The following is a 22605-nucleotide window of genomic DNA, read 5'->3' on the forward strand; positions in this document are numbered from 1 at the left end:
GCAGCAAAGATAGACAGATAGAATCTGTGTGTATGTGTTTGCCTGGCACATGCATACACAGATGCCTTTTGCCAGAGACACAACTGGAAATACAACTCAGATTCAGGCAGCAGTTGTGTGTTCAAAATATGGTCACACACAGACATATACATCATGACTTAAGGGAAATATCCTGTGGGCTGAGTGTGTCTGTACCTGACACATACACACCCAGGTACATCGGGTGTAAAGGGGTGGCCCTCGGGGGACAGCAGTGGTGGGAGGGACATTGTGGCCTCCCGTGTCCTCTTCCCCTTGCCTAGCCCACAGGAGGTCCACATCCGGCTGGGGAAGCCTGCGCCTGACAGCCTGGGCCTGTGATGCATTCACTCACACATTTGTTCAAGGAAAAGCTTGGAGTTCAGAGCCAGAGATGGGTTCAAATTTTGTTTCTGGCATTTACTTAAGTACATCAGCTTGGTCAAGTTACATTACTTCTCTGAATCTCAGGTTTTCATCTGCAGAATGGGAATAATAATTATACTTATTGCACAAGGTTATTGTGAGACTCAAATGAGAAAATGCCTATGAAGTACTTAGCACAGAGCCTAACATGAAGATACAGAATGCTCAGTTTAACTTGAATATCAGATAAACAACAAATGATATTTTACTATAACTATAACCCATGTAATACACACTGATAAGCACAGAGATGCAGATCAGGCACACGGCAAGACCCTGATACCTGCCCCCCCACCACCATAGTGTGCATGTTTCCATGTGTCTCTTACACACACCATCACATCCTCACACTGGGCGAGTCATGCAGGGACAGAAACAGGCAGAAATAACCATACAGCCCTTTCTCAGGGGTACAAAGAGACTCACGCAGAGCCCCCAGAGCACAGGTCTAGGGTCTCCAACCTGTGTGGAGGCCTTGCCCACGGACCAGCAGACCAGCAGCCTTCTTCCCCAGTTCCTACCGTCCCGAACTCGTAATCCAAGTGGACTCCTGGGCTGAAAGAGGAAATGGTCCTCCCAGATCCGAGAGAGGCTGGCAGGCTGGGCTCCAGCCTGGGCTGGGGGTCCCCACACTGGTCCCCTTAGCCCCCCACCCGGAGCCCTCTCTGGCTTCTCTCATTGGCAGCAGAGAAAGATAAAAACCCCTAAGTCAGAGAGGCTGATAGAAGGGAGAGGGAGTCTGAGAGAAAGAGAAGGGGAGAGACCTGGGAGAAATGGGGAGACTTGGGGAGTGGGAAGAGAGAGGGTGTGAGAGGAAGGGGATATGGACACAGAGAGAGGAGAAAGATGGAAACTTATAAGTTAGGAAAGAGACAATTGATAGCAGAAACAAAGCTGGGGAGAGGAAGACAGGGAAGAGGAGACAAAGTGAAGGAAGAATTGGGCAGGGGGAGGCAGACGAAGAGGGGAGGCAGATGGAGGAGGGGAAGCAACTAGGACTGGGAAAGAGATTTGGGGGCGTCTCTTTCCCTCACACCAAGATTCTGGGGAAGAAGCCAGAGACCTGAGGCCAAGACTGGGACTTTGAGCAGAAACCAGGAGGGGATGAATTTTTCACCAAAGGCGCACATCGCCCTTAGTTTCCAGAAGGTGTTGTGGAGTTTCCATCCTCAGCCCGTTCTCAGTCAGGACCCCCTGGGGAGGGCAGCTGGCCCTCAGGAAATGGGGGCCCAAATGCATAACCGGCCACGGCATTACCCTCTTCTCTGGTTGCTCCCCAAGTCTCTGGCACCAGTGTGCCAAGTACTGCGTGTACATCGTCTCTCTTAATTCACGGGTCGGGTCAGGAGTTAAAGAGCTATCATACTTTAGGGGTGTGGAAATTGGCTCTCAAAAATCGCACCGCTGGTGGAAATGGCCGAGGCGGGACTCGAACCTCCGTTTTCTTTCTTGCCGCTCACCCAAGCTCTCTGAGAGGCACAGCCCCGCCCCGGTTTCCGTGAAAACAGGTACCCTGTGTCTCTAAAGCAATACATCCAATTATTTTTAAGTTATTTTTTTACTTGATTTGAGAGAGACATCGATTTTTCTTCACTGGTTTTACCCTGACCCCGGATTGAACCCGCAGTTTTACCGTATCGGTATTGGCGTATTAGGGTAACGCTCCAACAGACTGAACTACTCCAAGGGTCTTTTTTTTTTTTTCCCCTCTCCCGCCCCTAGTGTCGCTGTCTAGTGCGTTTGCCCATCTGGTGACGTTACGCGCAGCGACGCCACATGCGACCGCCTCTCCGGTGCCGGAAGTGAGCGGCAAGGCGCCGGAAGCGGCCGGCAGGAGGGGCTCGTGGACGAGACGAGAGCATGCCGCAGTCGGGGCGGGTGAAGTGCGGCGGCCGGGGAGGCGGGCTGCGCGGGCGGCGCGGGCGGGTGGCCGACGGGGGCCGCAGGGCTCACCGCTCGCCTTTCATCCCCACAGTCCCGGTACCAGAAGCGCGCGCGCGCCCAGGCTCAGCAACGCAACCTCGAGGCCTATGCCGCGCAGCCGCACTCCTTCGTGTTCGCGCGCGGCCGCGCGGGTCGCGGCGTCCGGCAGCTCAGCTTGGACCTACGGCGGGTCATGGAGCCGCTCACCGCCACCCGCCTGCAGGTCTGCACCCCTCAGCTCACCTCCACCTGCCCTGTTTGGGCCTCGCCTTCGAGGCTGCGGGGGTGGCTCCAACCGTGTGGGGCCACGTCCTACTTGGCTGGAGAAAGGGACTCTTATGGGGACCATTGCCCTGCTTCTCAGAGCTTTGCAGGGCAGCAGTGAGGGTGGACGGATGAACGCACTTAACTTAGAGCTTGGCTGCGTGCCTGAGACTTAAGAGGGGACTCTGGAATCAGCGAAGACGGGTTGGAAACTTGACTTCCCTCAAAGGCCTAGAGAGCAAGTTAGGTAATTTTGCTGGGCTTCAGTTGGCTCATCTGCAAAATGGAGTGGTGCACAGTAAGCAAGGGACAAAAGCGGTAGTAGAATTCAAGTCGGATTGGCTTTAGAGATCAAGAACTTTCTACTACCCTCTCACCCCCTTCTCTGACGGGATAGATGCAAGAAAGGGCACAGCAGTTTAAATTTAGAGTCTTTGACCATTTGGTTTTCTTTATAACATCCAGATACGAAAGAAAAATTCTCTGAAGGATTGCATGGCAGTGGCTGGGCCCCTAGGGGTCACACATTTCCTGATATTGAGCAAAACGGAGACTAATATCTACTTTGTGAGTGGATGTCTGCACCCATCTCCCCCACGCCCTCCTCCCCCGACTCTATTGATGAACCCATGTGCCTGTGAACGGCCATGATTCTGGCTTCAAAGTAAACGCTCTGAAGAGATGGGGCAAAGGTTCCCACTGTGTTCCTTGTCTGATCACCTCGACCCTCATTTTGATCTTTTCTTCTGTAGAAGCTGATCCGCCTCCCAGGAGGCCCCACTTTGACCTTCCGGATCAACAAGGTAAGGCTCGGAGGTAGTATGAAGACGATGTAGGGTGGGAGCTGGGGTTTGATAATGGCGCCAGCCGTGTGTGGTTGGTGGTCACCCACTCCTCACCCTGCCCTGCAGTACACACTGATTCGTGATGTGGTCTCCTCGCTGCGCCGCCACCGCATGCACGAGCAGCAGTTCACCCACCCTCCCCTCCTGGTGCTCAACAGCTTCGGCCCCCATGGCATGCACGTGAAGCTTATGGCCACTATGTTTCAAAACCTGTTCCCCTCCATCAACGTGCACAAGGTGGGCAGGGTCTGGTGTGGTGGCAGGTGTGGGTGGAAGGGGAAGGAAACAGGTAACCATACAGGCGCTGGGGGTGATTGCTCAGTCCTCACCTTCCAGCACTGGGGCCAAGACCTCTGGCTCCCAAGGTCATATCTCACTTACACTGTGTATCATGGGGCAAGTGGATCCCCAGGAGCTGCTCACATCTGGCAGGTGGATTACATAGTGCTTCATTGAGTGCTGGTTCAAGCAGTGTAGCTTGTGTTGTCATGGCCTCACCTTAGGAGGAAAACTGTAGCTGACAAGCTAATAGTCTAAGGTTAGATATAAGGCAATAGCTCCTAATTTCTGGCACCAGTGGGTCTCAAATTTGGCTTGTTAGATGTGATCATCAGGGAGTCTAGAGTGAACAGCCTTGGTGGGTGCTGGAACCAGGATTTCCAGCCAGCAGTCCATGGACACCCCTTGCAGCCCCATTGGTCCCTGCAGGGCCTGGCTTGGGCTCCAGCATTCCTTGAGGTCTGAAGGTCACTGTGGTGCTGTGCCCTCACCCTCTGCTTTCCAGGTGAATCTGAATACCATCAAGCGCTGCCTTCTCATCAACTACAACCCTGACTCCCAGGATCTGGATTTCCGCCACTAGTGAGTACAGGGAGTGGGCTGGGTGTGGGCTGCTCTGTGTGCGGCTGATGATGGTGCTGCTGCTGAAACTCAGTGATTGCTCAGTCTCAAAGTAAACGCCCTGACGCACCAGGAAAAGGGGAGAGGGTAGGGCTGGCCTCCGACCTTGTGGCCCATAACCCCTCTCCTCACTCCCTCTGGCCTGTGCAGTAGCATCAAAGTTGTTCCTGTGGGTGCAAGTCGTGGGATGAAGAAGCTTCTCCAAGAGAAGTTCCCCAACATGAGCCGCCTGCAGGACATCAGCGAGCTGCTGGCCACGTGAGGAAGGGGCAGGGTGGGAGGCTACCACATGTGGTCCAGGGGATCCCAGAACTGTCCCAGGAGCCTGGGGGTCCCCTGCTGAGCCATATGTCCCCGGCACAGGGGCGCGGGGCTGTCAGAGAGTGAGGCAGAGCCCGATGGCGAGCACAACATCACAGAGCTGCCCCAGGCTATCGCGGGGCGCGGCAACATGCGGGCACAGCAGAGCGCTGTGAGGCTTACCGAGGTGAGGCCCATTGGCTAAGGTGACTTCTTCCGGCAGCCCCCAGCACTAAGGAAGCACTGACTTCCTTCATGTCCCTCTAGATCGGGCCTCGGATGACACTGCAGCTTATCAAGATCCAGGAGGGCGTCGGGGAGGGGAATGTGCTCTTCCATAGTTTTGGTGAGGATGGGGTGGCGGTCATGGCCCTCCAAGATGGGTTGTTGGTGCGGTGGGCATGCCTGGGTCTTGGTGAAAATCTTGATGAACCATCTTTTCTTTTTAAGTGCACAAGACAGAGGAGGAACTACAGGCCATACTGGCAGCCAAGGAGGAGAAGCTACGGCTCAAGGCCCAGAGGCAGGACCAGCAGGCCCAGAATGTCCAGCGTAAGCAGGAACAACGAGAGACCCACAGGTGTGTGGATAGTGGGTGAGGCGGCTCCCTGGTGCAGGCTGCCACACTGATCGACATCCCTCTTCTCCAGGAAGAAGAGCCTGGCGGGCATGAAGCGGGCACGGGCAGAGGCCGATGGGGATAGCGACGCTGAGGACCCTGGGGTCCCCCCAGAGGCAGAGAGGGCTGGCCAGCAGGAGGAGGAGGAGGATGAAGCTGAGTATTTCCGCCAGGCAGTGGGCGAGGAACCTGATGAAGGTGTGTGGCAGGGATTGGGGCAGCTGGGTACTGTGAACCTGTCTCTGTGCCCTGGTGACCCTGACACAGTCTTTCCTCACAGACATGTTTCCAAAGGCCCAGCGGAGACGGCCCACTGGGCCTCCAAGCAAGAAGAGGCGGGTAAAGCATCGGAGGCCAGACCATGGCAGTGACCGGAGGCCTCTAAAGACCAAGGGCAAGCCCTGGGGGGCCCAGACCAAGTTGAGGCCTCAAGGGGCTGCTCAGGACTGTGGCGGAGGCCGAGCACAGCCCTCTAAGAGAGTGGCCTGAAGCTGAAGCTGAGTCTGAGCTGCCAGTGGAATGCCCCAGATTGGGGCCCCAGAGATGCTGCCCTGGGCTCCTGCGTGGGTGTCCAGGTGCAGCCCTCAGTTTCCTTTCATAAAGGAGCTGGTTCCTCAACCTCCATTCTAATAAACTGATTTCCCATGAGCCAGAGGCTGCGTTTGCAATAGGGGCACTAGGGGCAGAGGGCCCAGAGAGGCCAGTAGCCCCTGGGAGTTGGGCCTGGGCGCACAGAGTCTGAGGGCAGAGTTCAGGTTTGATCCTGGTCTTCGGTGCTTCTGGGTCCTGGGCTCCTCCCCAGCCTCCCTCAGCCTGTGGGCTCCCATTAGCAGAGAGACCTGATCTGGAGAGTGCAGTGAGGAAGGAAATGCGCAGAAAGGCAGCTGGCCCCTGATTAGACCTGATTTGTTCTGCTCTGTGGCCTGCAGGCGGAACTGCTGGGGGAGGGACTGGGACACATTGTGGGCCGCAGAGAAAGGGCCATGGCAGCCATCACCTCAGGTGAGGAGTGAGCACAGCTGGGTTCCTGGGCTGGGTACATAGAGGGCCTGGACCCTGTGTAGCCCAGTCTAGGACTCAGGGTGGCGGTTGGGGGAGGGGAAGGTGGTATTAAGAATTGTGTCAGGAAGGCAGCTTCCTTCCAGAGCCCTGGAGCTGTGAGCTGCGACAGGAAGGCTGACGCGAGCGCAGAAACAGTCTGGTGAGGAAGTGTCTGTGCATATAGCAGTGGCCAGCCTGCTGGATCCCCTGGGAACAAGCATTCATTTCTCAGAAAGCTGAAGTTGAGAGGGATGTGGGAATTCACTGCAGGGCTCGCTCTCATGCTGTCCTGTTCCAGGGGCTGTTCTAGGCACTAGGGAGCCTTAAGCAAGCATTCTCTGTCTTCACAAGGGACCCTTTCCTAGGGGTTGCTTATACAGAGATTAGGTGGAGACAAAGGTGGTTCTGAGAAAAAAGAGGGCTAAGGGGTGCAGTGGCAGTGTTAGGGTGGTCACAGCCAGAGGTGAGGGAAGACAGCCTGTGACTCAGGCAAAAAGAAAAGCCAGTGCAAAGGCCCAGAAGCAGGATGTGCCTAAGGAACAGCCAGGAAGAGGATGAGAAGTGGGTGGATGGAGGCAAGCACGGGCTTTTCCCGCCAGTAGGGAGGAAGCCCTCGAGTAGGCTGTGAGCTAAGTGAGTCAACCTTAGGTGCTCACAGGCAGCCTCTAGAGGCTCGGGAGAACAGACCAGGTGAGAAGAGATGACCAGGGCCTGGGCAACTGCTGGTCCATGGTGGGAGATGATGCAGGCTGGACACCAGTGGTGCTACAGGGGTGACCAATTCTAAAGATGGAGTCTTACTAATAGGTGGGACTTGGAAGGTTACAGTGGGGTCTGAGACTTGGGCTCCTGCTCCTCCACCCTAGGCCCAATGGCTCTTAGTTGACTCTGCCAGGTTACATGGGTCCTGCGAGGATAGTAGCCCCCTCTGGTTCTTGAGGGTGCAGGACCCCAAGAGAGCCCTCTGGGCTTCTGGCATTTATGGGCCTGATTTCCTCTAGAAAGGAGCTGAAGCTGGTGCCCCTCCTGCCATGGACAGGACTCACTAAGTCCACATTCAAAGGAGTCTTGGAGGCCTGGTGCATGGCAGGGCCTCGGGATTGATGACACTGCACTGAGCGGCTCAAAGCGGGAGCCATATTGAAGGACAGGGCTCATTTGGCAATACCCTTGGTCCACAGGTGCCCCACCCTGTCCTGCCAACATCTCAGCAGCTGCTGACCAAGTCCTCAGTAGGTTCCAGGAAGACTTTCTGTGGCCTGTGCTGGTGATTGAGTTCCTGGTGGCTGTGGCTGGTAACGGCCTGGCCCTCTACCGCTTCAGCACACGGGAGCAGCGCCCATGGCCCCCAGCTGTGGTCTTCTCCGCCCAGCTGGCTGTCTGCGACCTGCTCTATGCCCTGACACTGCCCCCACTGGCTGCCTACTTCTACCCACCCAAACACTGGCGCTATGGGGAGGCTGCATGCTACCTAGAGCATTTCCTCTTTACCTGCAACCTGCTGGGCAGTGTCATCTTTATCACCTGCATCAGCCTCAATCGTTACCTGGGTGTTGTCCACCCCTTCTTCACCCGCAGCCACCTGCAGCCCAAGCATGCCTGGGTCATTAGTACCGCCGGCTGGGTGCTGGCGGCCCTGCTGGCTGCACCCACGCTTGGCTTCTCCCACCTGATGACACCACAGCAGGAGGGCAACTGTAGTGTGACCAGGCCTGAGGCCTGCATCAAGTGCCTGGGGACTACAAGTGATGACCAGCTCAAGGCCTACACAGCCTATAGCCTTGTGCTGGGGGCACTGGGCTGTGGCCTGCCACTGCTGCTCACCCTAGCGGCCTACAGCGCCCTTGGACGAACCGTGCTGCGCAGCCACGGCATGACAGCAGCTGAGAAGAAGCATGTGGTGGTATTGGTGGCCAGTGGTGTGGCACTCTATGCTAGCTCCTATGTTCCCTACTATGTCACACGGATAATCAACATTTTTGCCCGGCAGCGCTGGAGAGCCCGCTGCCCAGCCTTTGTGGACATGGCTCAGGCTGTGCAGGCATTAGACCTGGGGTCTTACGTGGGCCACCAGGTGACACGGAGTCTCGTGCCCCTGGCAATCTGTATCCATCCACTGCTCTACATGGCTGTAGCACCCAGTGCAGGCTGCTACAACCAATGCTGCCAATACTGCAGGGAAGGCTGGGCTCCAGAGAATGCAGAGAGCTCCAGCCAAGCCCTGCCCCTCAATGTCGCAGCTACTAAAACCTTGCGGCCCCAGTACGCTGAGCTGAGCCTATGACACAGCCCATCTTGAGCCTCCTCCCAACCACAAAGCACTGGGACCCAGAAGCAGAACAGAGGTGAGAGTACAGCAGGCCCAAACCACCTCCCCAAAGAAAGGCCTGTCATGGGAGGAGCGAGCACCCAGGCCAAAGCCACAATGGGGAGGGCTGATCCCACCCACCAGAAAGTGGGTGAGACCTTCATATACACAGGATGCACAAAGGATGATTAAAGCCTTTTTATTGCCCTTGGAGTCCCCTGCTTTCTGAGGCTGCCTTCTGTTGCTGCAGGGTCCTAAGGCCAGGCGCTGAACAGCAGCAACGGTAACAGCTGACTTAGTTGGTAGAAGGCCTAGAGAGGAAGACAGGAGTGATGAGAGGGGCAAGTATGGGGGCTTCAAGCCAAGATGTGCTCCCCCCACCACACACACACCCACCCACACACACACACACAACTGGGGCATCAGTGGGGTGGGGCACGAGGCAGGATACATGTGGAGCCAGACCAGCAGTGACCAGCTTGACCCTGGATGGCAGTGGCCATTCTTCAAAATGAAAAGGACAATAAATGACCTGCACCTCACCGTAGGCCTGGTGATAATATTGAGCTGGTATGGGGCTGCAGTCAGCCCCGAGTGCCAACCGTGACATGGTGATGGGGCAGGGGAGGGGTCTTACTTGGCCCACTCGACATTGAGGATGAGGTGGTCGTAGCCGAAGCCAGACACCCCAGCAATGGCACGGGCAGCGTCCTCACGACGGTGGAAACTGATGAAGGCAAAGCCCTGGGGAAGGGGAGGAAAGGGGCGTTCAGGGCAAGCCAGACAGATAACCACTACCCGGCCATGGCCGCAAAGCCCACCTTGGACTGGCCAGTGGTCTTGTCCTTCGCCAAGTAGATGCGGGAAATGGAGCCAAAAGGCCTGAAGAGCTCTTGCAGGTCTGTCTCACGGGTGTCCTCTGACAGGTTGGTGACACGGATGGTGGCATTGTCATCGGCTGGGCACCGGGAAAGGAGAAGCAGCTGTGAGGGGCTGGGCCAGCTTGGGCCCCACCCACAGGATAATCACTGGGTGCTGGGAGGTGCTTGCCCATAGGCCAGCATCAAGGTGGCCTCACTGCCTCACCTCTGCGGTTGGGCTGCATGGACTCCCCACGGCGGCTGGCCCCGTCCCGCAGGCTTGGTGGCACATACTTCCCTGTCTTGTTCTGGGCCGCCTGCACAGGCTCCAGCTCTGGAGAGCAAAAAGAACAGTCAGGTCAGCCCTCACCCTAGCACAGCAGAGGGACAGAGCAACCCAGGATGCTGGCGGTTCCAACCCTGACCCCAGTCCAGGCACTGTCTGTCAAAGCCACGGGCATCTGGTTGGTTCCTCAGAGACCTGGTGGCCAGGCTGACGTGAAGGCCACAGTCAGGAAGCTAGCGGTATGCAGAGCAAGAAGTCATAAGTGTTGACATGGTCTGAGGTGCCCACAGGGCTGAGAGCTAGAGGAATACCCTGCCTAGCCAGCACAGAGGAACACAAGCACACGAGGCAGAGACAGTCCCCAGGTCCCACACACATGGCAGTTAACAAGTAGGCCCCACACAAAAGTCAAATTTAGAGCTGTGCGAAGTCAGATTTAGAGTTGTGTGAACTCAAACTCACCATCAGCAAACCACACTGAAGGACGCGGACTGTGGACAGTCACTCATGTGTCGACTTAGAGGTGTGCGTGTACACTCACAGAAACACAGGGTGGCAGCCGTGTCCATGGAGACACACAGCACACTCAAGTCAGGGCCATCACAAAATCCACAGCAGAGTCACAGTGGGAGAGTCTTACATACAGGGGTCCACTGTCTTCCAACCATACACAGTGTAGTTCACACACAGGCATACACATGAGCGGTTCTCACAGCCCCCAACAAGGAGAGACAGGCGACATCACCAGCAGTCATAGCATCCACCTGGCCAGTCTCTCACACACACAAACATGGACTGTGGCCACCGCCTTTGTGGTGCTGATGCCAAAGTGCGCAAGATGGTAACTGTGATGGGAACAGCCTGTTCACACAGAACATGTGACAACCTAGGACTCTCGAGTGGCACACATCTCCATTCCATGACCTGCTAGCAACACCCTCAGGCCCCAGCACCTCCAGGCAGTTTCTCCTTCTCGCCAGTGGACAGGCCCAGCTGCTCAGCCAGCTCCTTCTGCATGGGCCCCAGCGTGTCCTTGTAGGGGCAGCGGGTGGTCCAGTGGTCACCCTTGCAGATGCGGCAGGACACGATCTTCTGGCCCTTGAGCTTATTCATCGGGTCCTCCTCCTCCTGGCAGTTCAGATCCTGGCAGGGCAGACAGAAGCAACTCAGAGGGGGCTGCCACACCCCACCACCAACCATCCTGCCCTATTGCCCCACTTACCTCCTTGCTGGTGATAAAAGTCATAGACACATCATCACTGACTGTGGTGGTGGCCACATTGGGCCCTGGTGGGTCAAACTCTGAGTTCCCAAACTTCTTCCAGTTCTGGGCTCAGGGAAGAGTGGGAAACAGGTCAGGGGCAGGTAAGCCCTCCCCTCTGCACCCCAGACCTGCAGTAAGTAACCCCTTTCAGGATGTCGTCACCTTAAATTCTATTCTCTACCCTCTCCAAATGCCCCCCAATAGCAGTGACAATGACAGTTCCTATCCCCTGGGTGTGTGCCAGGCCCTAGTCACACAGCAGCTCCAGGAGGCTGGGGCAGTTCTCAGCCCTATGTCCCAGATGAGAAAACAGAGGCACAGGGGGAAGCAGCTGCACAGCCAACAATTCCTTGAGGGGGAGGCAGCGTGCAGGTGGAAGACCAGCTTCCTCCAGGGAGCAACGATCAGAAGTGTGCAGGGGTCACCCAGACCCTGAGGGCCCTTTGGCTAGTTAAACAACCTGAGCCTCAGCTTCCTCCCCTAGAAAGTGGGGACCACAAATGCTCCCCACCTCCCTGTGTTGCTATGGGGAGAAAAATCCTACGAAGCATATGGCGTGCATAAGTGTGCAGATCACTGTGCCAAGCCTACTTATTGCCATTGCTGCTTCTGCTATGACCACCTCAAGGGACCGTCTGGTTCTGTTCCTCCTGGCAGACAAGCCAAGAATAAGAAACAACCTTATCCACTCTAGCACCCTGGACTTTCTGGAACCCCAACAGAGTAAACACCCCTAGGCCTCAGTTCTCCTCCAACAAAATAAGTAAACTAGTTAATCCCCACTGGGAAAAAAATATTCTTAATTCTTCTGAATCATCCCTTGGGGACCGTCCTCCCAAGACAAAGGGACTAGGGTCTCACCTTCCTCCTTGCAACAGCCTTTGAGGCCTTCCGGGTCTCAATTCTGAAGGTGCGGACAATCTGTGGATGGGAAAGAAGAGGACAGGTTTGGGTTTCCTGTGCCTCAAGGCTACTGGGCCCAGGGGATCTTCCTCACCAGCCCACCCAACACATACCACCCCCTCCTGGTCCAAGTGCCCCCACTTCCTCGCCCAGTCTCACCTTGAACTTCTTGCCATCCTCATCTATCTTATACTCCGTCACTGTCTTGATGTTTCCATTAATAACCTCTTTGGGAGGCGGAAGTGGAGCTAGGAAAGGGGAAGACATGAGAGGAACTGAGCCACATGTCACGGGAATAGAGGGAAATGTGACTAGGGAGAGAGGTAGCCCAGGGATGGGGTGGAGGTTGTCACTCACCTCCTGGCAGTAGCTCAGGCTCTGGGCTGGTGTCGCCAGTGGGCAGAGGGATCCCCTTGAGAAGCTCGCTGGTGACACATTTGTCTGTCAGAGGGAGTGTGGGGAGAGGGGTGAGGTGGAGAAGCAGGAGTTCCTAATCTGAAATGGAAGGGACCTTTGGGATGATGCCATGCCAGGGACTGAGAAAGGCAAGGCCAAGGCCAGAGAACTGGCCATGAAGTGCCCTGGGACAGCTGTGAGGGGACACCCGGGTGGCTGTAATAACCTCGAGCATTGACAAGGGCAGGGGTATCGGCATGAAAGCAGGGGCAGGCCCCCCAGGCATCCGGGCGGTGGCACAAAGACAGGAGGCAGACTGCTACAAGGTCCTCGCCGGAGCGGGAAGCGGGCGAGAGAACTTGGGCGGTGGCATGGGGGACCGAGGGGGAAGACCAGCGAACATTTGGAATTGGGATAGCCTGGCCCAGATGAGGACAACACGGGGCAGAGGCTGGCCGTGCGGGGAAATGAAGGGTCGCACGGCGGTTCCCAGGTGGGGGACTGGAGCAAGCGGCAGTGACCAGGCTGGGGCTGGCCGCGGTGACCCGGGGCGACCAGGCGTACTCACCGTCCTCTCCCTCCTCCTCGACCTGGTCGGCCCAGCTGGGCTTCGAACTGAGTAGACAAGTTTGTGGAAGAAACACGTTGAGTCAGCGAGACCCGGCTCCCGCAACCTCATCACACCCAGACCCATGATTCCCCCTAGGACACCCCAAAATCGCCTCCACAGCCCCTCTCCCAAGCCCGCGACTTACTCAAAGTCTCCAGTGGGCATTGCAAAGCCTTCCCCACGCAGCCGGAGTCTGGCCAGAGACCGGAAGTAAAGGGAGACCGAGACTTCCGGTTCCGTGGCCTACACAAGCCCCATCCGCGCAGACAGCGCCCCCTACAACAGGAGATGGCTTCTGTGTGAGCTGCTGGGCTCTGGTACCCAAGTGGGTAGAAGCAGAGGCGCATCTCAGGGCCTATCCTATTAACTTAAAAAACTTTTTTTTTCCGCTCTGGCTGGTGTGGCTCAGTGGATTGAACAACGGCCTGCAGACCCGAGGGTCGCCGGTGCCCAGTCGGGGCACATGCCTGGGTTGCGGACCAGGTCTCCGGCAGGGGGCGTGAGAGGGGCAGCCCATCGATGTTTTTCTCTCATACAGCGATGTTTCTCTCCCCTTCTCCCTCCCTTCTCTTCTCTCTAAAAAATAAGTAAGTTATTTTTTAAAATTGCTTTTTAATCCAAGATAAGAAAAAAAGTAAAGGAATTTATCACCACCAAAACAGTGTTACAAAAAAATTGTTAAAAGGATTTCTTTAGGAAAAAAAAAAGATTAAAAATATGAATAATAAAATGGCAATAAACGCCCCGTCCGGGGTGGCTCAGTGGGTTGGGTATTGAACCGCAAACCAAAAGATCGAGGTTCGATTTTCAGTCAGGGCACATGCTTGGATTGCAGGGCCAGTCCCTGGTTGGGGGTGTGCAAGAGGCAATCAATTTGATGTTTCTCTCTTACATCGGTGATTCTCTCTCTGCCCCTTCCACCCTTCCTCTTTCTCTAAAGTCAATAAATATATCTGACGGCCTCGGTTCCCACTCCATCCCCCCTCCCCCCACCTGCCTGCAGCTCTCTGGGAGTTTCCCATGATAGTGGGGTACATCAACTGGAGCTCCGTTTGGCCTTGATCAACCCTAGACTCACAGCTGCGAGATAACGACTGAATTCAATAGTTTCTTTTTTCTTCCCCCTATGAAACAGCCTCTCCTTCCCTAGGACCCCGGAGATGGGCTATTCGCGGCACTGCTTCCTCCCTTCTTGCTAATTAAACTTATTTTCTCTGCTCCCTGCCTCTTAAATGGTTCTCTGAGGGACACCATTGTTACAATATCCTCAGGTGAGGAATTTTTTTTTAAGGACACAAGGTGGCTGAGTGAATAAGAAAACAAGACCCTTACATAAAACTGTGTACAAGAGACCCAATTCAGATCGCAAGACACACGCAGATTGAAAATACAGAGATGCAAAAAGATATTTCATGCAAATGGGAACAAAACAAAAAGCTGGGGTAACAATACTTATACCCACAAAATAGACTTTAAAACAAAAGCTATAGCAAGAGACGAAGAGACACAGCAATGCCACTTCTGGGTATTTATTCAAAGAAACCCAAAACACTAATTCTAAAAGATATATGCACCCCTATGTTCATTGCAGCATTACTTACAATAGCCAAGTTATGGAAGCAACCTAAGTGTTCATCAATAGACACATGACAAATGGATAGAGAAGAGGTGGTGCATATATACAATGGAATATTACTCAGCCATGAAAAGAGTGAAATCTTGTCATTTGCAACAACATGGTTGAGCCTAATGGGTATAATGCTAAGTGAAATAAGTCACACAGATTTCACTTATTTGTGGAACCTGAAAAACAGAACAAATGAACAAACAAAACAGAAGCAAAGTCATAGATACAGAGACAGACTGATGGTTACCATCTGGGAGGGGATGTGTGAAAAGGGGAAGGGATTAAAATGTGCAAATTGCCAGTTATAAAAACAGTCACAGAGATGTCAAGTTCAGCAGAGGGAACATAGCCAATAATACTGCAAGATGATGTCAGATGGGTACTAGACTTATTGGGGGGATCACTTTGTAAGTTGTATAAATGTCTAATCGCTATGTTGTATACCTGAAACTAATATAATATGGCAACTTTAATTTAAAAACTAAAAAATATTTAAATAGTTTTAATTGTCATCCTGACCAGTGTGGCTCAGCTGATTGGGTGTTGTCCCGCAAAGTGAAAGGTCACTGGTTCAATTCTTGGTCAGAGCACATGCCTAGGTTGTGGATTCACTCCTTGGTCAGGGCACATACGAGAGGCAACAATTGATGTTTTTCTCTCACATCGATGTTTCTCTCCCTCTCTTTCTCCCTCTGTTCCCCATCTCTAAAAAGTAAACAAACAAATAAATCTAAAAATAAATATTTGTCAATCATACCTCAATAAAAATAACAAAATAATTAATAATAATAATAAAGTTCACTGACTGAGTACTTGCTGTATGCCAGGTTCTATGAGGAGGAAATTATCACTTCCATTTTGAAGCTGAAATAAACCAAGGCTAGTCTTCCTTGTCTGGAAAGAGCTTTTCTGGTTCAAATAATCAAAATGTGAAGTGGCATTTTTAACAACTCTTACTTCTTTCCTTCATAACATTCTTGACTCTCTGATGTAATCTTTCCATTTATTTGTTTATTGTCCAGCTCTCCTTTTAGAGCACGCCTTCTCAATGTGAGTGATAAAGCTCTCAAGGAGGCCAAAATTAATTCTTGGGGGGAAAAACCCTCAAATATCACAGTGGCTTGTGATCTTCCAAAGCCAAGCCTCCCAAGTAAAATATTATTACTAAATATTTAATTTCCATGATTAGGGAGAAATTGAATGTAATTAGATTAAAATTTGATTTAAATGTAAAAATAATTAATATTTTCCTTTAGAGGGTCAATAATGGAAAAAATGTTTGAGAAACACTGCTCTAGAATGTCAGCTGCAGAAAGCAGACATTTGCCTCTTTTGTTCACTTGTGGGCCCCAGCACCCACAGGGCACCTGTATGTAGTAAGTCCTCAATTAATGGGCATTTGGGGCAGGATACTGCATGGATATCTTATTCCATATTATCTTATTCCATATTCCATAAAAGTCCTTATTATAAAGGACTTTTAAAACCAGACTAAAGAGTGTAGATTCCTTATCCTGTAGGCTGTGGGTGTGGGTGAGGTCACTGACATGTTTTGAGTGGTAACTCAGTGTGACCAGATTTTCTTGTGAGAAAGATTATTCTGGAAGCCTGAAGAGGGTAGAGTGGAAAGGAATACATTAGCAAGAAACCTGGCAGGAAACTGGGAAAGTGAATGAAAGAAAGAGGGTGTTCTGGAAATAAGGATGAAAATACAAAGTTTGTACAAAGGACCAACAAACATTTGTGCACTTACTCAAATTTACTCCAAGAAGTGCAAAATCCAAGCAACATAACAAATGGGCAAAACTTTAAAAACATGATATTACCCAGTGATAACAAAGATGTAGAAAAACAGACACACACATTGTTAGTGTGTGCAATTCTGCACACTTTTTGTATTGAAATTTGATATCAACTAAAACTTCAACTGCACAGATGTATTTTCCTTTGATCCAACTAATAGTTCAACCTGTGATAAAAAACAACAACAACAACCTGTAAATGTTTGCAAAGATGGGAGAATAAGATATCCATGCAGTATTGTTCATGATAGCAAAATTAGGAAACGCCCATTTGTCTCTTCGTAGGGGCTACTTAAAAGAGATTAAAGTGTACTCCATGCGTTGCTTTAAGGGAGTAGATCCATTTGTGCTCATGTTTAAAAAATCTCCAATATAACAGGAGGAAGCAAGATGTAAAATGGCGTATGGTATAGGAATCAATTTGTGTAAATCTTTAATAACACATAGATATTTAGGTATATTCAAACTATTTTCAGAAAAGAAATATCAAACTGTCCCTGACTCCTGCTTGGAGAGGAAAGCATCAAGGGAGAAAAGATTATTTTTTTTACTTTTCTCCTATATTTAAGTTTTTTACCATGTATAACATTATTTTGATTTAAATATAAATATATACATAAATATAAAATTATTTACTTTATATACTTGATATTAATATGCAGTATGTATTTATGTAATACATGTGAGATGTAATATATAAATGTACTTTACTATGATTTGCATGCCCACTAACTTGTGTAGTAGGGAACCTCTCCTAGGACTGGCCTAAGGAAATACACATAGAGGTGCATTAAGTTGTAAGCAAGTGTCCGGCACAGTTTGGTTTAAAGGACTGGACAACTGAACACTACGTACGCAACCACTGAATGAGGAATTAGCTAAAATGTCGTCTCATCCATACAAGCACTGCCCCTGGAGAGAAGATGCACTGCCCGGAGAACATCAGCCACTCAACGTGGTTGCTTCTGGGTATTTCAACTTGGCCCCATCTTTAGTTCCTTCTTGGTATTTTTCTGAATGGAATACTTTTTCTAAAACATCAAGTATATAATATTTTTACAAAAAGTCAGGTATTTCTCAAGGGTAAGTAAAAAAGGGTCTGAGGGAGCACAGGGCAGTGGGGAGAACCCTGAGCAAAGATGAGTGGGGAAAGGTCCCTGACCCTCTCCTTAGGTTCTTCTTGGTGGCACCAACATTCTTCCCACATCCAGCATCTCCACAGGACAGGGACAAGAGCAGAAGCAGGCTGGCAATGCACATGAGGAGGTATGCCGTCACCTGCAAACTGCATCAGCTTCAGGGCTGGAACTCACAATGTGGATTCCACTTCTCGGTATTCTCCGCAAGGGACGGAAACACACGTCCACAAAAAGCCGTGTTAGAATACATGCCCAAACATTCATAGCAGCTTTATTCACAGTGGCCAGAAGCCAGGAGCAACTTGAATGAGCTTGCTAGGGCTGCCATCACAAAGGACTACAGACCGGGTGACTTAAACAGCAGATATTTATTTTCTCACAGTTTTGGAGGATAGAAGTCCAAAAGCAAGGTGTCTGCCGGACTGGTTCCTTTTAAGATCTCTTTTCTTGGCTTGTTGATGGCCGTTTTCTCCGTGTCTTCACATGGTCCTTGTAAGGACACCAGTCATATTGGATTAATGCTCGTTTTAACTCAGTCACTTCTTTAAAGACCCTTTCTCCAAATACACTCACATTCTGAGGTACTGGGGCTTAAAGCTTCAACATATGAATTTGGGGGTGGGGTGGGGACACAATCAGCCCATGACACAACTCAAAAGTCCATCAACAGATGAAGGGTCAAAAAAATAAACTGTGGCCCAACCCCACTGTGGAATACCAGACGGCTACGGAGAAGGGGAAACAACTGGTGCATGCAATGACGTGGATGCATGTCACGGACACAAAAGGCTAGATACCGTATGATTCTACTTGTGTGACATTCTCAAAGAAGCAGAACTAACCTAGAGTAGCAGAAATCAGAACTGTAATGATCTCTTAGTGGGGAGGGCACCAGGCATCCTTTCAGGATGACAGGAATTTTATACATTTCGATTTCGATAGTTGGTGACACAGGCAAATACACATGTATAAAGACTCCAACTGCACCTATAAGATCTGTGCACTTTAATAATAAAATTTGGAGGGGAACCAAGCAAGGTTTAGTGTCACTTATCCCAAATGTTCTAATTATTTGTAGCATTTCTCACTCTTAAAAACCACCTCACTTGTTGTGGGGTTTGTCTGCCTGCCTTGTTCTTGAGGCAGGGTAGAAGGTATTGGTCCATCTTATTGCCATGTGCCCAGCCCCAGAACTGGGACTAGAATAATTGGTACTGGATCAGGGTTTGTCTGATGCTGTCTACTGTGGACCTTGAGAAAGAAGATACTTACTAATAAGGGCTCTTCGTAGCTGAGATTAAATTTTATGCATTTATTTTTTAAAGATTTTATTTATTTATTGTAGAGAGAGGGGAAAGGAAAGAGAAAAGAGAGGGAGAAACATGTGCGAGAGAAATGGTTGCCTCTCATATGCCAAATTAAAAAAAAAAAAATAAATAAAAAACAGAGCCTAGCAGCCATTTCTACAAGGAACTGCTCGTGCAAACTGCACTTTAGGGGGAAGCCTGCACTAAACTACCTGCCTCTGCACTGAACTGCCTGCCTGCACTGTTTCTGCTGTCCCAGTCAGCCCTTTTAAAGAAGTTTCTGGAATCCTACTTTGATCAATAGAACTGAGGCTTCACCAATCCAATTGGAGCTGCACAGCTATATCTCCCATCAACATCTTCACCAACCAATCAGAGCAGCTCATTTATGACCAGTCAGGGCACTGCCACTTGGATTAATCAAACTGCAAAGATTTGGAGTCCTCATTTGCATGAAAGTGGACCAATCAAGGACCAGAAGCGGGGACTGCAATCTACACAAGGCAGCTCCCCTCTGGCTTTGTGAGAGCACTTTTCCTTTTTAGCCTAAGACTGAGACTGAGTTTCCCTGGCTGAGGTGAAACACTGAGGAGCAGAGCGGGACAGACCAGTGCAGATCAGTGAGGAGCAGAGCTGCCTACCCAGAGGGGCATGGCCCCAGGGCTGCCTCACAGCCATGCCGTTCTCACAGCCTAGCTGTAGCACAACTGAGCTGATTTTCACTGAAGAAAGTTTTCTTCTTCACCACACTCCAATTTAGGGATTCCTGTTGCTGATGAATTGGTGCTAATTCACAAAGCCTACAGGCACGTTACACATGTGCATGATAATGGTCAATGGGACGATGACAGGGTGTTAGAGAGGCTTCTTCAAGATACAGAAAGGAGAAACAAGTACCAACCATGAACTCTGGTTGCTTGGAACTCATTGTACTTTTTCTATAAATGGCCTTTCTCTAAAATCTCCAAACATGCTTGAGGGAGAAAAGATAGGTCCGTGCAGTATAATAGCATTTATTTATTATTTTTAAAGACACAGAATACAAAGTTTAGGACACACAGAGGTGGTAACTGCTAAGAACCATGGACAGAAAGGAGACATGGCCACTCTCTTGGTGGCTGTGCCTGGGGAAGAAGCAGATGGGAATCTGGGAGGCATGCAAAGGGGTTTCAGCCACATCTTTTTTCTTTTCTTTTCTTTTCTTTTTTAATTTATTTTTAGAGAGAGGGGAAGGGAGAAAGAGGAGAGAAACATCAATGCACAGCTGCCCCCCGCACACCCCCAAATGGGGTCCCGGCTTGCAACCTAAGCATGCGCCCTGACCAGGAACCGAACCAGCGAGCCCTGAGCTCACAGGCCAGTGCTCAATCCACTGAGCCACACCAGCCAGGGCAGAGCCATGTCTTAAAAGTTATTTCATTAAAAAATAACCTGCTGCTATGAGAATTAGTATGGCATTCCTCAAAAAGTCAAACACAGAAGTTCCATATGATCCAGCAATCTTACTTCTGGATATATAACCAAAGGAACTGAAAGCAGAGACAGGACAGGTATTTGTACCTGTGTTCATAGCAGCATGGTTCATAATTACCAAAAGGTGAAGCAACTCCAGTGTCTACTGATGGGTGACTGGATAAACAAAATGTGGTCCATTCATATAATGGAATATTACTTAGTCTTAAAAAGGAAGGACACACTGACACCTGCTACAACATAGAAGAACCTTGAGGACATTATGCTCATGAAATAATCCAGACACAAAAGGTCAAATACTATGTGACTCCAATTATATGAGGCCCCTAGAGGAAACAAAATCATACAGAAAGAAATTCAAATGGATGCTGGCAGGGGCAAGGGAGGGAAATGGGGAGTCAGTATTTAATGGGGACAGTTTCAGTTTCGCACGATAGCAAGAATTCTGCAAATGGGCGGTGGAGAATGTGAGTATACTTAATGCCATTGAACTGTACATTTACAAATGGTTAATATGGTAGATTTTGTTATATGTAATTTTACCACAATTTTCAGAAATAAAAAAATTAACACATAAACATACATACACAAATCAAAACCATAGTGAGATACTAATTCACACTCATTAGGATGACTATTATTTTTTTAAAAAGCAAACAAATTAACAAGTGTTGGAGAGGATGTAGAGAAATTGGGAACATCATACATTGCTGATGGGAATGTAAAATGATACAATCATTATGGAAAAGTTTGGCAGTTCCTCAAAAATTTAAACATAATAATTACTATATGGCCCAGCAATTCCACTCCTAGGTATATACTCAAGTTAATTGAAATAGCCCTGGGCGATGTGGTTCAGTTGGTTGGAACGTCATCCTGTACACTGAAAGGTTACGGGTTCAGTTCCCAGTCAGGGCAAATACCTAGGTAGTGGGTTCAATCCCCAGTTGGAGCATGTACGGGAAGCAACTGATTGATGTTTCTCTTTCTCTCTTTCTCTCTCTCTCTCTTTCTCTCTCTCTCTCTCTCTCTCTCTCTCTCTCTCTCTCTCTCTGAGATCAATAAACATATCCTATGGTGAGGATTTTTAAAAAAACAAAATCTCAGCCCTAGCTGTATAGCCTAGTTAGTTGGAATGCCATCCCAATAGGCTGGGTTGCAGGTCTGATCTCTGGTCGGGGCACATACACAAAGCAAACAACGATTGTATGGATACGTGGAACAACAGATCCATGTTTCTCTCTCTCTCAAATAAAGAAATCCCCAAAACGAGCCATGATTCTATTCTTTCGCCTATATTTATAAACTGCCATTCTATTAGAAACAGAGCTTTCTCCTCATCAGTAAGCACCATCTGGCTATCATTAAATACAGTTTCTGCTGGAAACAGAATAAAGGCTTGATTTCCCCCCTTCTACTGATTTCAACATGTGGCATTTAATAGGTCACCTCAAATGGTAACAAGGCTTTGAGCATCAGTGGATTTCGTTGATTAAAGGTACATCAACCTAATACAATCACTATTCTTGTCAACATTCCAATTCCACCAGGTTTTTCTTCCTGAGAACTTAAACTTGAACCCTGGTGGAAGGAAGAACTTCCCTGCCAGAAGCCAGGAAAGAGAAGCTGCTGGAATCTGTACCCCCTCCCTTTGCATCACCCAAGCACAGCATTGGTCCCGCTTTGGTCCACAAGCCTGGCCCAGGTCAGTGCTCTTGGGGTACCTCACAGGCAGCCAGTCACTTGGGCCACCCCTGGAACTTCACCAGCCACCCAGCTGAGGCCTGATGGCTGAACCACAGCAGAAAACACACATGGTTTCCATTCCCTATGCTGAAATGAATCCTCAAATTGTTCTTGGTAGCATATTATATACCTGAAATGAAGACCTCAACTATGAAAGTACCACAAAGTAAGGGAAATCAGTAAGTTGGCTAGGTTTAAAAAAAAAATCAATATATTAAGTCAATAATCAATACAAGTCAATATAAAAATAACATCCCCTTCACATTAGTAATGAAAGGATTAAATACCTATGAATCAAGTTAAGAAATGTACAATATCTATATGAAAACTTTAAAATGCTATGAGGAATATCAAAAAATGGCTGAATAACCACAAGGACCAACCCTGTTCTTAGAAAGGAAGGCTTGTCATTATCAATTTTTCCCTTGAAGTCTGTGAAGCCACATGGATGAAGCCCAAAAACATGCCAAGTGAAAGAAGCCAGACAAAAAGCCCAGATGGAGATGGAACTGGACCAGAGGCGCCTGTTGGTGGGGAAGGGGAGCAAT

At 50.0% G+C, this 22605-nt stretch overlaps 3 protein-coding genes and 2 non-coding genes across 6 annotated transcripts; 4 read left to right on the forward strand and 1 right to left on the reverse strand.

Moving 5' to 3' along the window:
- Positions 1-2237: 2237 nt before the first annotated feature.
- Positions 2238-5943, forward strand: PPAN (peter pan homolog). 2 transcript variants are annotated; one of them, XM_090289527.1, is made up of 12 exons: positions 2238-2322; positions 2420-2590; positions 3097-3198; positions 3384-3434; positions 3543-3713; positions 4261-4337; positions 4527-4634; positions 4740-4863; positions 4944-5022; positions 5127-5256; positions 5327-5493; positions 5576-5943. In XM_090289527.1, exons 1-12 carry the CDS (start codon positions 2305-2307, stop codon positions 5782-5784), a joined length of 1407 nt encoding a protein of 468 aa, XP_090145653.1. In that variant the 5' UTR covers positions 2238-2304; the 3' UTR covers positions 5785-5943. The 2 variants fall into 2 exon arrangements, with proteins under 2 accessions (XP_090145653.1, XP_090145654.1); XM_090289528.1 differs by having other exon boundaries at positions 2283-2327.
- Positions 3238-3324, forward strand: LOC149999823 (small nucleolar RNA SNORD105). The gene has a single exon (XR_016513844.1). It is a non-coding gene; the product is annotated as a small nucleolar RNA SNORD105 (small nucleolar RNA).
- On the forward strand, positions 4372-4451 carry LOC149999824 (small nucleolar RNA U105B). Its single transcript, XR_016513858.1, has one exon. It is a non-coding gene; the product is annotated as a small nucleolar RNA U105B (small nucleolar RNA).
- Positions 5944-6251: 308 nt separating the features above from the next.
- P2RY11 (purinergic receptor P2Y11) lies at positions 6252-8756 on the forward strand. Its single transcript, XM_090289529.1, has 2 exons — positions 6252-6297; positions 7518-8756. The coding sequence occupies exons 1-2, from the start codon at positions 6279-6281 to the stop codon at positions 8618-8620; spliced, it is 1122 nt and encodes a 373-aa protein (XP_090145655.1). The 5' UTR covers positions 6252-6278; the 3' UTR covers positions 8621-8756.
- A 71-nt stretch (positions 8757-8827) lies between these two features.
- Positions 8828-13193, reverse strand: EIF3G (eukaryotic translation initiation factor 3 subunit G). The gene is made up of 11 exons (XM_090289530.1): positions 13109-13193; positions 12922-12968; positions 12315-12398; positions 12117-12205; positions 11916-11975; positions 11013-11117; positions 10744-10933; positions 9731-9838; positions 9466-9602; positions 9282-9388; positions 8828-8955 (listed from the first exon to the last, which is right to left on the reverse strand). Exons 1-11 carry the CDS (start codon positions 13126-13128, stop codon positions 8940-8942), a joined length of 963 nt encoding a protein of 320 aa, XP_090145656.1. The 5' UTR covers positions 13129-13193; the 3' UTR covers positions 8828-8939.
- Between the last annotated feature and the right edge of the window lie 9412 nt (positions 13194-22605).

The sequence above is a fragment of the Furipterus horrens genome, unplaced genomic scaffold, assembly GCF_987537825.1.
Source record: "Furipterus horrens unplaced genomic scaffold, mFurHor1.1.pri manual_scaffold_10, whole genome shotgun sequence".
Lineage (NCBI taxonomy): Eukaryota > Metazoa > Chordata > Mammalia > Chiroptera > Furipteridae > Furipterus > Furipterus horrens.

Coding starts and splice junctions, on each gene's coding strand:
- PPAN (XM_090289527.1), top strand. Junction 3,199..3,383: donor CGGAGACTAATATCTACTTT/GTGAGTGGATGT, acceptor TTTCTTCTGTAG/AAGCTGATCCGCCTCCCAGG. Junction 3,714..4,260: donor CCTCCATCAACGTGCACAAG/GTGGGCAGGGTC, acceptor TCTGCTTTCCAG/GTGAATCTGAATACCATCAA.
- EIF3G (XM_090289530.1), bottom strand. CDS start 13,128: ATGCCCACTGGAGACTTTGA. Junction 11,976..12,116: donor AGGATGGCAAGAAGTTCAAG/GTGAGACTGGGC, acceptor TCCCATCCACAG/ATTGTCCGCACCTTCAGAAT. Junction 9,603..9,730: donor CATGCAGCCCAACCGCAGAG/GTGAGGCAGTGA, acceptor CCCGGTGCCCAG/CCGATGACAATGCCACCATC.